This window comes from Pimephales promelas, chromosome 22 (genome assembly GCF_988280905.1).
Source record: "Pimephales promelas chromosome 22, fPimPro1.hap1.1, whole genome shotgun sequence".
NCBI lineage: Eukaryota > Metazoa > Chordata > Actinopteri > Cypriniformes > Leuciscidae > Pimephales > Pimephales promelas.
This window is the reverse complement of record NC_142790.1, coordinates 26,596,202-26,609,713: the sequence shown is the minus strand read 5'-3', so window position 1 is coordinate 26,609,713 and position 13,512 is coordinate 26,596,202. Positions and strand designations below refer to the sequence as shown.

The following is a 13,512-nucleotide window of genomic DNA, read 5'->3' as shown; positions in this document are numbered from 1 at the left end:
GCTGTGTTTTGGGTGAACATTTAAGATAAACAAAATGAACTAAAATGAATGGCTAACTATTAAAGTGAGATTAACGTCCTAATTGGTTTATAAAAAATTAAAATAAACTTTAAATCCTTAAGCTACTTGTCTGGTTTATACTACTCTGAGCAATGTTTTAACATTGTATTTTGAGCACTTCTTGTGTTGTTATTGCCTCTTCACGATAACTCGTTTGGTTTAGTCCTCAGATGTAAGTCGCTTTGGATAAAAGCGTCTGCTAAATGACTAAATGTTAATATATTAACTCGCCATTATGCAATTTGACTTACTAACGTTACATGGTTACACAGTAACGTGTCATATGTGTTGTAAATACGTGTATTAAACTGTCTCCTCCTCATTATTTACGAAAATTCAGTTTACATTGAAACAACGGCAGGTTCTTCCTCTAAATTTAGCTTTTTATATCACCCAAACATGCTTCCAGTCGTCCCATGATGCATAAACACATCAGGAAATCACCATTCATATTCAATGAGCAGCGCACTGCATTCCTATTGGCCGAGAAACACAACATCCGTTGCTTTCGTCAACCAATCATCTAAACGAAGGGAGGAGCCGATGAGAAAAACAACGGCTATTCTATCTTTCAACCAATCAGAGGGAAGTGGAAGGGCCATCTGCCAATCAGCGGCGTCGGGTGGATAGGTGTTTTGTGCTGCTGGTTCTCGGCACTGGAGGGTGGGGTGCGATCCCAGAAGCGCAGCTGGTTTGGTCGGATTTACTGTTGAGTTCACGGGTGAGTCGAGCTTATATCAGGCGCTGTCTTTAAACTAATGAATGTGATTTCGTTTCGAAGAGGTTTGGTTTTGCAGTGGCTGGACTGAGCCTATGGGAAACGATAAAGCCGTGTTTAATTTTGTCATTAAGTTGAAATGATGCAGGCAGAGTAGCTCGTTAGCGTAGCACCAGCTGTTCATTACGTTGAACTACATTGATGATGGTGTCAACTTTGACCCCTAAACTGTCAAGTTATATGTTTTATGATGGCGTGGTTAATAAATGCACAATATTCCTTCTGACACAAATTTGTACTGTTTTATTAATTGTTTTTATTTTTGTACGTAACATGTAGTTGTTAATGTCCTAAGCACACTTCCTGTTCTTGGAGAAATATGTTTAGGATGCAAGGTGTACCTTCTAAAACAATGTTTGACAGTTAGTCCTCATGTTGAACAAGTTTGGACGACGAAATAAAATATTAAATGGGCTGTATAGCCATTTTCTGCCTTGAGGAGGGAGGGCAAAGCAAACAAAAGACAATTGAACAGTATGGTGCAATTAAAAATGCAGTAATCTGCAACACACGGACTGACGGAGCTTAAAGACTGCATGTTTAACATTTTAGTGCTTCTTTAGAAACGTTTACATGACCCACCGTCTGGTTCAAAAGTCTGAGATTATTAGTTTGCATTATTGCTAATTTTCAGCATGTGAAATTAATTAAAAAGGGCATTATTTTGGGCTTGACCACAGCGGTGGAGCTGTCATGATCTCTAGCTTGATTTCAGATCTTCTAAAGTGCAACTAAATCTTTAAAAAAAAATCTGTCTATACTAAGAGTCACATGATCAATGTCACTTATGTACTATGATATTGATTTAATTTGGTTAATAACCTACAGAAGTGGAGAATGGGAAATAGAGAATATTTCTGGGTCATTTTACATCATAACTTTTCTTTGCTGTAAAGGAGTATGGTATTATTAGATTATATCCATATTGAATCTAAACTCAAGTTTAGTAGTGCAGTAATATATCTAATCTTTTGTAATGTTCTTAAAGGGATAGTTCACCTGAAAATTAAAATGGTCATTTACTCCCCCTCATGTCGTACCAAACCTGCAAGACATTCGTTCATCTTCAGAACACAAATGAAGATCTGAGAGCTTTCTGTCCCTCCAGACAAACTGTAGTGTAGTGTTGGTTTACTGTTAATATGAAGCCGTGTTGAAGAATGAGAATGTTTTACCACTTGTAGTGTCACTTTGTTTAAATTATGAGAACTTCTTTCATCAGAGGGACTTGACCTTTGCTCATGACCTGGATAGATTTATCTATCTGTTTTGACTCTTAAAAACATAGATTTGATTGATTGCAGAGACTACATTGTACAGATGTCATACTATATACATTAACAAGAGCCATATCTAAACATTCTGTTATGTATGTATATAATAAATAAAATCACAGCGCTCGTTGCAATGCAGAGAAGATTAATGAGCCATTGGCCTGTCACATATATATATAAATACATATATATGTCAGTTAGATTTTGTAATGCTTTTGCTCATCAAGGCTGCTTTTATTTGATCAACAAATACAGTAAAAACTGTAATATATTGTGAAATAGTGTTACAATTTAAAATGCCTTTTTTCTATTTTAATTAGGGCTGTCAAACGATTAATCGCAAAAAAGTTTGTGTTTTCATAATATATGTGGGTGCACTGTGTATAATTATTTTATATATATATATATATATATATATATAAATACACACACATGCTTGTATAAATTTAAGAAATATTTTTCTTCATGTATATACTGTATATATTTATATATAATATATTTATAGAAATAATTGATATAATAATATTTTTCTTAAATATAAATGCATGTGTGTGTATTTTTATATATATATATATATATATATATATATATATATATAATTATATACAGTGCACCCACATATATTATGTAAACAAACTTTTATTTTGGATGCGATTAATCGTTTGACAGCCCTAATTTTAATGTTTTAAAATGTAATTTATTTCTGTGATCAAAGCTGAATTTTCAATTTTTTTTGTTTAATTAATGTCATATTATTATTTCCAGACTTTTTTTGTGCGTAAAGGGTAGGTCGATAAACAGTTTAGTCATATATTGGAATATAATCTGTGCCAACCCATAACATGTTTATGAACACATTTTTTTTTACCCTTGCATGAAATGTGAACTAATATGGGGAAAAAAATGCACATCACAATAAAAAGTCTGGACAAATTTTATGCCAAGATGCAGGCCTGTCTTTAGAAAACCGCTAGGAGTTTTTATTCCAAAATGTGTGTCCTATGAGGAGCGATGACCTCTAACATATATTATTCATAAATATAATTATGTATTTAGGAACAACCTGGCTCAAATGTGAAGTACCCCTCCCAAAGTCACATGACTGTAGTTCCGTGAATCACCTGTGAGGTCGCTGTTGAGACACATCCACATTACACACATACATACACAGACACACAGGATTTTACACTGAGAACATTAAGCAGGCAGACGGCAGGGAACATCCCCGACGTCCCTTTCCTAGTCCGTGCGAGTATTTCACAGAGCCAAATGCCCGGTCCGACCCAAGCTCTGTCCCCCAATGGAGAGAACAACAACGACATCATTCCGGATAACAACGGCTCCAACATCATTCCCTACAGAAAGAACACAGTGCGCGGAGAGCGCGCCTACAGGTACACCACTGCCATTACCATCCGCCGGCCGCTTTACAAAGAAAACCCGCTTAAAACGAGTTACTATCAATGCATTCAGCCGAAAACATCAAGATCATTCGTTTAAATCCTTGCTTTTCCAATGCACTCGCTCGGGGAACCCCAAACTTCCATTGCGGCTGCGTTATATCTAACGTTACCGTTATTGGTGGGGCTTTTCCTGAGCCAGCTATGGCGTTTTCCCGATGGTGCAATCATCAAGAAACCACGTTTAAAGCTTTTTTGGGAATGCGTTCGTGCTCTGAGGGGTTCCCCCAAACATTATGCATATGTTTTCGGACGTATGTATGTTGGGATGTGGGCTGACAGGGTGCTTTCCCAGGTTTTGACAGTGCATGGCCTGTATGTTCACGAAGCAGTCAGCCATTGCGTAATGTAATTCATTTCATCCTAACCCCAAAATGTGTTCAGATTGTCGGCTGTGTCGTGCATATCGTGCCTAATACTTGGTAATATTTCGTGCACGAGTAAAAAAAAAAATGATTGCATGTGTTTTACGAGACTATAAAGATGTTTTGGGTTGATGGCTTTTGTTGACAGGGATTTTTCCCTCCCCCTTCATTCCAACATCTCTCTAAACTGTTTATCTTCCCTGCTAAATTTAGATGAATCTGCTCTTTAAGCACAAAAGCACTTATGTCTGGAAATGCAATGTGCTTTTAAGCTCATTAAAGCCTGGAGATATTAATATGTCATTCTGGAGAGTTTTAAACGAAATCTTGAAGAAGAGATGTGGGTTTTCTTGAGGGATTCGGTTCATTATTCATATGATGATGATGATGCACTAGGAATTCTAGAGAAAATGGGATTAATGTGGATATTTCAGTTGTTTGAATTAGGTTACTTTATTACAAACAAGTTGAGATGATCTTTGATATGTTTTTATGCTTAATTGTGACATTTTATAACTGGATGTGGACAGTGCTAATTTGTTAGAGTTTTAAAATTATTATTAATATTAAGCAATCAGTTTGTACTAGGGATTCAATATATTTCAGGACCACGTCCTTTATAATCTGATTGATTTTTAATGCTTGTGGCAATCGTCATATCATGTCATAAAGTAATTTAAGAGCTGTCCCACAGTTTATCTTTCTAAAAAATAATAATATATCTGTGTATTATAAAGTTGCATAAATTAATTTAAACATTGGAACAGCGATTTTACATTTACAAGACTGATTTAAGAGTTTAGTTTGCTTTCATTTAATTTTATAATCAAAATAATTCAGATTTTTAGTACTGGTCATAAATCGGTTATCAGCCATAACATGAAATGAATGATCAACTTATATCAATTTGGCAAGAATTTTAATATTGTTGCGTCCCTAGTTTGTTTATTCACCTATCAAATAGTTTTGTGCTAAACTGAGAAATGTTTCAGTCATTAGCAGCTTTTCAAGGACGCAAAAAGTATTTTTTGTGTGAAGCAAGCGAATGTGAATGCTTTGACATCAGAAACTGTTCTGAGAAGGAAAATGACTGTATTTGTGCATACATTAAAGCGTATTTATTGAACCTTTTTCCAGATGTTTAGTTTTGAGAAGAAACAAAGCTCAAACGCCTCTATTTAGCGTTGTGGAGTGCTCTGTTTGGAGTGATTTCCTAGTTGACATTAGGATCATGTTACACAGTGTTTACAGGCAAAACTTGATGCTAGATGGCTGGAAAAGTTCAGTAGAGAATAAATTCAGTAACATGTAAATCCTGGGCCTTTTGTTGTCTCTGTTTTAAGTATTAGAAATATTCCAAACACTTAGAAACGCTTCATATTTTTAGTCACAAAGCATTATAGTGTGCTGCGTCTGACTAAAGGCCCGTTCACACCAAGGACACTAACAATAAATATAAGATATGTTTCTAAAAATCGTTCTAAATAACAGAATCCACATCACAACTATTATATAACGAGAACGGCACAGAGAAACAATATTGTTGGAATCAATTTCAGAACGACTTTTTTCCTGCTGATAAACGATAAAAACATTGACCGCCAATCAGAATCCACCGGACTTCAAAGAGCTCTAGCATTTAAAGCGGCAGACGATATTGTGGACTCTAATATAGTAATCTCTTAATAGTGATCGTTCTTGGTGTGAATGGGTATTAAAGGAGTAGTTCACTTTTAAATAAAAACTTTTGCTGATAATTTACTCACCCCCATGTCATCCAAGATGTCTTTCTTCAGTCGAAAAGAAATTAAGGTTTTTGATGAAAACATTCCAGGATTTTTCTCCATATAATGGACTTCAATGGGAACCAAATGGTTCAAGGTCCAAGACAGTTTCAGTGCAAACTGCAAACTGTTCAAAGGGCTTTAAACAATTTCAGACGATGAATAAGGGTCTTATCAAGAGAAACGATCGGTCATTAAAAAAAATTAATTATAAAGTTTACGTTTTATAAGCTCAAATGTTCTGTGTGACTCTCCTGTTCGAACTCGTTCATCAAATGAAGAAATCTTTTTCCAAGTCAATTCGTTCATTTTGTTCGTTGAATGAACCAAATGACACAGAAAAAGATTTGTTCATTTTGACAAACGAGTTCGAACTGGAGAGTCCCGTGCATGCATCACAGAACAGAGCAAGGCGAGCATTTGAGCTTATAAAACTTAGTTTGTTGTTGTTGTTTTTTTTTTTTTTTTTTAAATGAGCGATCGTTTCGCTTGATAAAACCCTTATTCATCGTCTGGAATCGTTTAAAGCCCTTTGAAGCTGCACTGAAACTGTCTTTTGGACCTTGAACCGTTTGGTTCCCATTGAAGTCCATTATATGGAGAAAAATCCTGGAATGTTTTCATCAAAAACCTTAATTTCTTTTCGACTGAAGAAAGAAAGACATTGACATCTAGGATGACATGGGGGTGAGTAAATTATCAGCAAAAGTTTTTTTTTAAGTGAACTACTCCTTTAAATTAGACTTGGTACATCCTCCTGATATAGTGTCTTCTGTAAGTAGAATGTGTTGTACATTGCTCAGTCTGGCTCAGTCAATAGCAGAGCTGATAGTGACGTTCAGACTTTGAGCTTTCCTTCACTACATCTGCACATGATTCTGATGATGATGATGATGATGATGTATCATCCACAGCTGGGGGATGGCGGTCAACGTGTATTCTACCTCAATCACCCAGGAGACTATGAGCAGGCATGACATCACGGCCTGGGTGAACGATCTGGTCAGTCTAAACTACACTAAAGTGGAGCAGCTGTCATCAGGTATTTGAACCTCCCAACTTAAACTACCACTGACACTCATTAGACACAAAGACCAATAATCCCAGTGGATTTACACTTAAGGCAGTTTGCTAGTGCCCGTCTGCCCGGCCGTAGTGCGGCTGCTGCTACCTTTAAACATTTGTGTAATGCGTTTGTCTGCTCAGGAAAGCTGTTGTAAATTCTCAGCTGCTTTAGGTAAAACAGACATGATTTATAAATCTGGGAATAAAACGATATCTTCTTTCTTAAAAAAAACACACAAAAAAACATGAAAAGATTTGCATTGTCTAATAATACCAGAGTTTTTTTAGTTAACTGAATCTAAAACCATTAAAAAAAAATTTAAATCTTGAAATAAAATATAAAAACCCAAGCAACATTTTTTTTTAAATAAATAAAAATGAAAATTGTTAATAGTCTAATTTAATGTCTTTATAAAATTAAAATGGAAAATATACTGAAGTTGTTAAAAATAATAATACTAAAATAACACTGGTTATTGCATTAAATGGTATATTTAATTTTAAATAATTAAACAATTTAATCTAACCCTTTTATAATTATTATATATGCAATTTTCTTGACTGTCTAATATTTTTCATGAGACTACATGGACATTTTTCATACCACAGGACTATTTAAATTGCTAAAAATAATTAATTAATAATTGATTCATAATAATTAACTTTAATCAAAAATATTATTTGTCAACTACTTTCAAGTGCTTTTACTTTTAACCTGAAAGGACTACATTACTTTTGATGACCGCTATGATTAAGTGTCATTTACATTTATTTAATTAGTTGTTTAATGAAACGTTAAAAAAATTAGTTATGTTGGTGAATAGTAAATATAGGCTAATAAACCCCAATAATTAAGCTACAAAATCACTTTATAAAATGTATGCACACATAGCATTATTTATATTTGTAAATATAGGTTTATGTATAAGTAGTTTATAGTTTTGGGATATATATCTTTACCAGGTAAATGCGGTTTACAAACCTAGAAAAGTCTGATTCAAAAATATGATTCAATAATAAATAACAATGTTAATAAATATAGTTATTTTCTAGTTAAATAGTTTGCTCTGCTCAAAAACAGAAGTAAATGTTTAGCGAACTACAAGTGTGAACACACCCTTTATAAATGTTTTATGTTTTGAATTTGTAATTGATTTTAATCTTTATCCATTAGTCATGCAATTGAGTCATTCAAATGAGTTTAAACGTTGACTAGTAATATCAAACAGTAGATTTCTATGCTTTAGCATGACCTCACATGGACCTTAATTTAGTTCAGCAGCATAAGCACAGGTCAGGCCAGAGGTATTTAAAGATCTCAGAGACACTGAATATCCTCTGGAAGGGGTCCAGGTCTACCTAGACATTGATTTACATGACGTCCTTGGAGTCAAATGTATCCTCCCTTTAAGTGCCCTTGTTTTAGTTCTGAATGAGCAGATTAAGTTTACTTCCATTATGAGATGATCGTGAAACTGAATCTAAATCTGGTTGAAAGTTTTGGAGATGTGAAAGATGCAGAATGACTTGTCTTAGCAGAACCTTGTTGACTCAGCGAATCATTTGCGCATGACGTTACAGGAGCAGCGTACTGTCAGTTAATGGACATGCTGTTTCCCGGCTGTATCAGTCTAAAGAAGGTGAAATTCCAGGCCAAGCTGGAGCATGAATACATCCACAACTTCAAACTCCTGCAGGCCTCCTTCAAGAGGATGAACGTTGACAAGGTGAGACAAACATGAGGGCGTTGCGCTTTCACTGTAACCGCTGAACACGGAAATAAAAATCTGATCAAAATCACAAGAGGAAAGTACTTTTTATTTTTTTTTAGCATGAAAGAAAGTTGTGGTTTTATCTGATAAGAAAATGCATGACAGACCCCAAAAACCCCAGTCTGTTTTTTCCATTTCCAAAAAAAACGTTGCTGTTTTACAAAACTTTTGCTGATAATTTCCTCACCCCCATGTCATCCAAGATGTCCATGTCTTTCTTTCTGCAGTCGAAAAGAAATTAAGGTTTTTGATGAAAACATTCCAGGATTTTTCTCCATATAATGGACTTCAATGGGAACCAAACGGTTCAAGGTCCAAAAGACAGTTTCAGTGCAAACTTCAAACTGTTCAAAGGGCTTTAAACGATTCCAGACAATGAATAAGGGTCTTATCAAGCGAAATGATCGCTCATTTAATAAATAAATAACAAAGTTTAAGTTTTATAAGCTCAAATGCTCGTCTTGCTCTGTTCTGTGTTGCACGTTCGTGACTCTCTTGTTCGAACTCGTTCATCAAAATGAGCGAATCTTTTTCCGAAGAGTCAATTCGTTCATTTCGTTCGTTGAATGAACCGAATGACACGAAAAAAGGTTAATTTTGATAAACGAGTTCGAACAGGCGCATCACAGTGTTGCACCGACCATTCAATAGTATAACTGGGTTTCTAACAATGGAAAGCTTAAATCGAATGGGTGGAGTGTCCCTTTAAGTAGAGTTGTTTTTTATCATCTTCACTTTTACACCCTTCCTCTTAGATTATCCCTGTAGAGAAGCTCGTCAAGGGGCGATTTCAAGACAACCTGGACTTCATTCAGTGGTTCAAGAAGTTCTTCGACGCCAACTACGACGGGAAGGAATACGACCCGATCCAGGCCAGACAGGGCCAGGACGCCATTCCCCCTCCAGATCCTGGGGAGCAGATCTTCAACCTGCCAAAGAAATCCCTCCACGCCGCCTGCTCTCCCACCGCAGGTCTGTCCGGGCTGCTCGTGATTTATTAACAGTCAGAATTAATCAACTGGCTAATTGACATCTACTAAATGTTGAGCCTCCTGCATCATGGCGTCTGTTAACTTGTGTGCAGGAGCTACTAGGTCAACCAGTTCAACCCCTAAATCCTCCACCTCCACCTCCCGACCCTCCTCTGCCAAAAAGATTCCCGTGATGTCAGCGACACCCGCTAAGGGAGAGAAGGAGCTGGAAGCCCAAGTAACACAACTAGGCGAACAGGTGGACACCCCTAACCCTATTAACACTATTAAACTCTTTAAATAGACCGTTTTAGCAATTAAGAACATAACAACTCTACGTGCTGAACGAGACCATGAGATAAGATGCTATTTTAGTAGATCAGTTTGGAAGAGGTTTGTCTAAATGATTGATTTTTAGAGTTGATGCACTACTTGGACAGCTTTTTAGGCATTTAGTGAGCTAGACAGGATTTTTGGGCATCAAAGCCTATATTCCTAGACAGCATATAGGACAAGTAGTGTGCTGTTTTACTTCTTCCTCCATCTTTCTAGATGTTCTTATGACATAATAGGCATCTTTCTAGGTCTTATTACGACATGGGCGTCTTTCTAGATCTTGCGACATCATAGGCATCTTTCTAGATGTTCTTATCCTTTTTTTCGACATCCTACTCATCTTTTTAGATCCTCTTACAACATCATAGGAATCTTTCTAGATCTTACGATATCATAGGCATCTTTTTAGATCTCTTTATGACATCATGGGCATCTTTCTAGATGTTCTTACGACATCATAGGCATCTTTTTAGATTTATGACACCATAGGCATCTTTTTAGATCTCTTTATGACATCATAGGCATCTTTTTAGATCTTTTTATGACATCATGGGTATATTTTTAGATCTCTTTATGACCTAGGCATCTTTTTAGATCTCTTTACGACATCATAGGCATCTTTTACATCTTTTTAGATCTCTTTATGACATCATAGGCATCTCTTTATGACATCATAGGCATCTTTTTAGATCTCTTTATGACATCATAGGCATCTCTTTATGACATTATAGGCATCTTTTTAGATCTCTTTATGACATCATAGGCATCTCTTTATGACATCATAGGCATCTTTTTAGATCTCTATGATATCATAGGCATCGTTTTAAATTTCTTTGACATCATAGGCATCTCTTTATGACATCATAGGCATCTTTTTAGATCTCTATGACATCATAGGCATCTATTTAGATCTCTTTATGACATAGGCATCCTTTAAATATCACTTTATGACATCATAGGCATCTTTTTAGATCTCTTTATGACATCATAGGCATCTTTTACATCTTTTTAGATCTCTCTATGACATCATAGGCATCTTTTTAGATCTCTTTATGACATCATAGGTATCTCTTTATAACATCATAGGCATCTTTTTAGATCTCTTTATGACATCATAGGCATCATTCTGAATCTTATGACATCATATGCATCAGACATTATTATCATGACATCATGGATTTTTAAAAAAAAAAAATGTACGTGTGATCGACAAGTTTTTGGGAACCTAGTGAACTTTATTCTGACATCATGGACAGTCTCTGCATTTTTGGACTTGCTTACCCTGACAGTTTTTTCTCTTTTTTAACATTAATCTAGACAGCATTTTTGGCCATCAAATCCTGTATTCCTTGACAGCTTGTGCCTTGTGCTGTTTTATGCATTTTTAACTTTGTGGAGCTTTTTTAAACATCATAAGCTGTTGACCTATAAAGCATTTTGGGGCACGGTGCTGCCTTGTTAGACATAACTTTAATTATGTACAATAAACAAGTAAAGGACTTTTGTTGGAAATGAATTAAATTCTGAAAAGGCTGCTAAAACAGGAAGTAGAAGTGCATCTACTCGATGAAGAGTTATGTTGTTTAGAAGCATGTCTATAAAGCAATAACCAGCTTTTACTGTCCATTTACACTGTTGTGTCTCTCCACTGCTGTAGCTCAACACATTAAAGCTAGCGCTAGAAGGAGTGGAGAAGGAGCGGGATTTCTACTTCGGGAAGCTGAGAGAGGTGGAGCTGTTGTGTCAGGATCATGGCCAGGACAACGGGCCCTTCGTGGAGAGACTCATGGAAGTGCTGTACTCGGCTGACGACCAGGTTAGTACCTCCCGTGGAGTTTTTGTCATTAGCACAGCGATCATACACTGTACTTTTCTGCTCATTTTTACTTTGAAACTGCTAGTGTTACGGATACGTGGTGTAATTTTTTTAGCAATCAAAAAGCATGTCTAATTAATTGAAATAATGTATTATGAACCATCACAATAAAAAAAAATCACAATGAGCTTTACTGTTAAAATTAAAACATGGATTATTCCTCAAAATTCAGTTTTGATGGTAATTTATTTGGATTAGTGTTTGTATATTACATTGGGACATATCTAAATTATACTGTACAACGCTAATATATTTCTAAGTTAAACCGAACTTTTATTTTGACGGGTTGCCGTGAAGACCTTTTGAGCTTCTGTGTGCTTGTCATGATGACAGTTTTTCTCAAATGAAGCGGTTAAATGATCATATAGTGACTTTCAGAGTGGATCTAGACCCTGGAGAGGAAGTTCATGTCTTCATATAGGCAAAAAACAAACAAACAGCGCAAGCGTCACACGTGCTTCAGTGTGTGTGTGTGTTAAATGAAACTGCGTGTTTGCGGCACCATTCATTCACACAGAACAAGAAGGATTCGTATTTAAATTGTCTTTGTGGTTTAATATCCACACACACACTAGTCTACATCGCGATTTGATTTCAAGTGTACATTCCTCAAACCATTTACAAATTCTGTGAAATACCGCGTTATACACTAAATTCCCTTTTTTATGACTGGATTTCGGCATCATTGCAAAACAATGGTAGGGGAAACACTGTCAAGTGCTTCTGTCGCATATGTAGTGCAGTTTGTCACGATTCATGACACTAAATAAAAGACTGATTTAAGATATGTTGTTAAACTACTATACTAGGACAAACTGACATCATCTAAAATGCCAAGATCCCCCTAAAAAACTAACAAACAACTGTGTGTGTGTGTGCGCAGGAGGCCGGCGGAGAGGAACACGAGGCTCCGGCTCAGGAGGAAGACGTTCCTGACGACACACAGGACGAATACTGAACACACATGCACTCAGTCAGAAAACTACTTTGGGTTCACTTTCTCAAACTCATGACGGTTTATTTCTCATTTGCTCTGGTGGTGAAGGAGCGAGACAAATTGGCCAAATATTCAAAGGTGTCTTTTGTCAACTTGTTTTCTTCATTAGCCCTGTTTAATTGCATCACGACTAGTATGAACATGTATCTGACAGCAGCTAAAGCCCTTGATAACGACCACTGCGCAGCAACTACATTCGGTTTTTACTTTACCAAACTCTTTCATCTCGCTACACTGATGAAGGAAAATTGATTTCTAAAGCTGTTTGTTTTTAGATCAAGTCATGAAATTGAAAAATACCGCAATAAGAGTAGTTTAAAGTGCTACCAATACCATTTGTGAAATAAAACCTGTCCAAAACTGATCATTAAATTTTGCATTGGAATATAATGCATACTGCATTTCATTTGGAAACGTTGCTCTGTTTTTCACCTTATTAGATTATATACAGTATATATATATAATTTTTGTTATTTTCTTTTTGTTTAAATGTGTCTGGAAGCCAATCACAGTGTTTGATAGGACGCATTTCATTTGAACTGTGCAATCGGTATTCTGTGTCTAAACATGTTTTACTTTATATGTACAGTAAAAAAAACAACGGCCATTATCTGAAGAAAACAATGCATTGAAGATTTTTTTTTAACTGTTGTTCTAAAGCACAGGTTTTAGCATAAGAAAACATTCTCGTGATCTCCTGATACTCGTCAATATTCTCCACAGGTCAACGCTTATGTCATTTATTATTGTGTACAATGAAAAGGAATGTAAACA

General features: G+C 35.8%; 1 protein-coding gene across 2 annotated transcripts; it reads left to right on the top strand.

Moving 5' to 3' along the window:
• The first annotated feature begins 650 nt into the window (after nucleotides 1-650).
• mapre2 (microtubule-associated protein, RP/EB family, member 2) lies at nucleotides 651-13,087 on the top strand. 2 transcript variants are annotated; one of them, XM_039684593.2, is made up of 7 exons: nucleotides 651-781; nucleotides 6,636-6,763; nucleotides 8,368-8,513; nucleotides 9,314-9,530; nucleotides 9,643-9,788; nucleotides 11,523-11,681; nucleotides 12,625-13,087. In XM_039684593.2, exons 2-7 carry the CDS (start codon nucleotides 6,643-6,645, stop codon nucleotides 12,697-12,699), a joined length of 864 nt encoding a protein of 287 aa, XP_039540527.1. In that variant the 5' UTR covers nucleotides 651-781; nucleotides 6,636-6,642; the 3' UTR covers nucleotides 12,700-13,087. The 2 variants fall into 2 exon arrangements, with proteins under 2 accessions (XP_039540527.1, XP_039540526.1); XM_039684592.2 differs by lacking the exon at nucleotides 651-781 and adding an exon at nucleotides 3,253-3,506.
• Nucleotides 13,088-13,512: the final 425 nt, after the last annotated feature.

Coding starts and splice junctions, on each gene's coding strand:
- mapre2 (XM_039684592.2), top strand. CDS start 3,382: ATGCCCGGTCCGACCCAAGCTCTGTCCCCCAATGGAGAGAACAACAAC. Junction 8,514..9,313: donor AGAGGATGAACGTTGACAAG/GTGAGACAAACA, acceptor CCTTCCTCTTAG/ATTATCCCTGTAGAGAAGCT. Junction 11,682..12,624: donor TGTACTCGGCTGACGACCAG/GTTAGTACCTCC, acceptor GTGTGTGCGCAG/GAGGCCGGCGGAGAGGAACA.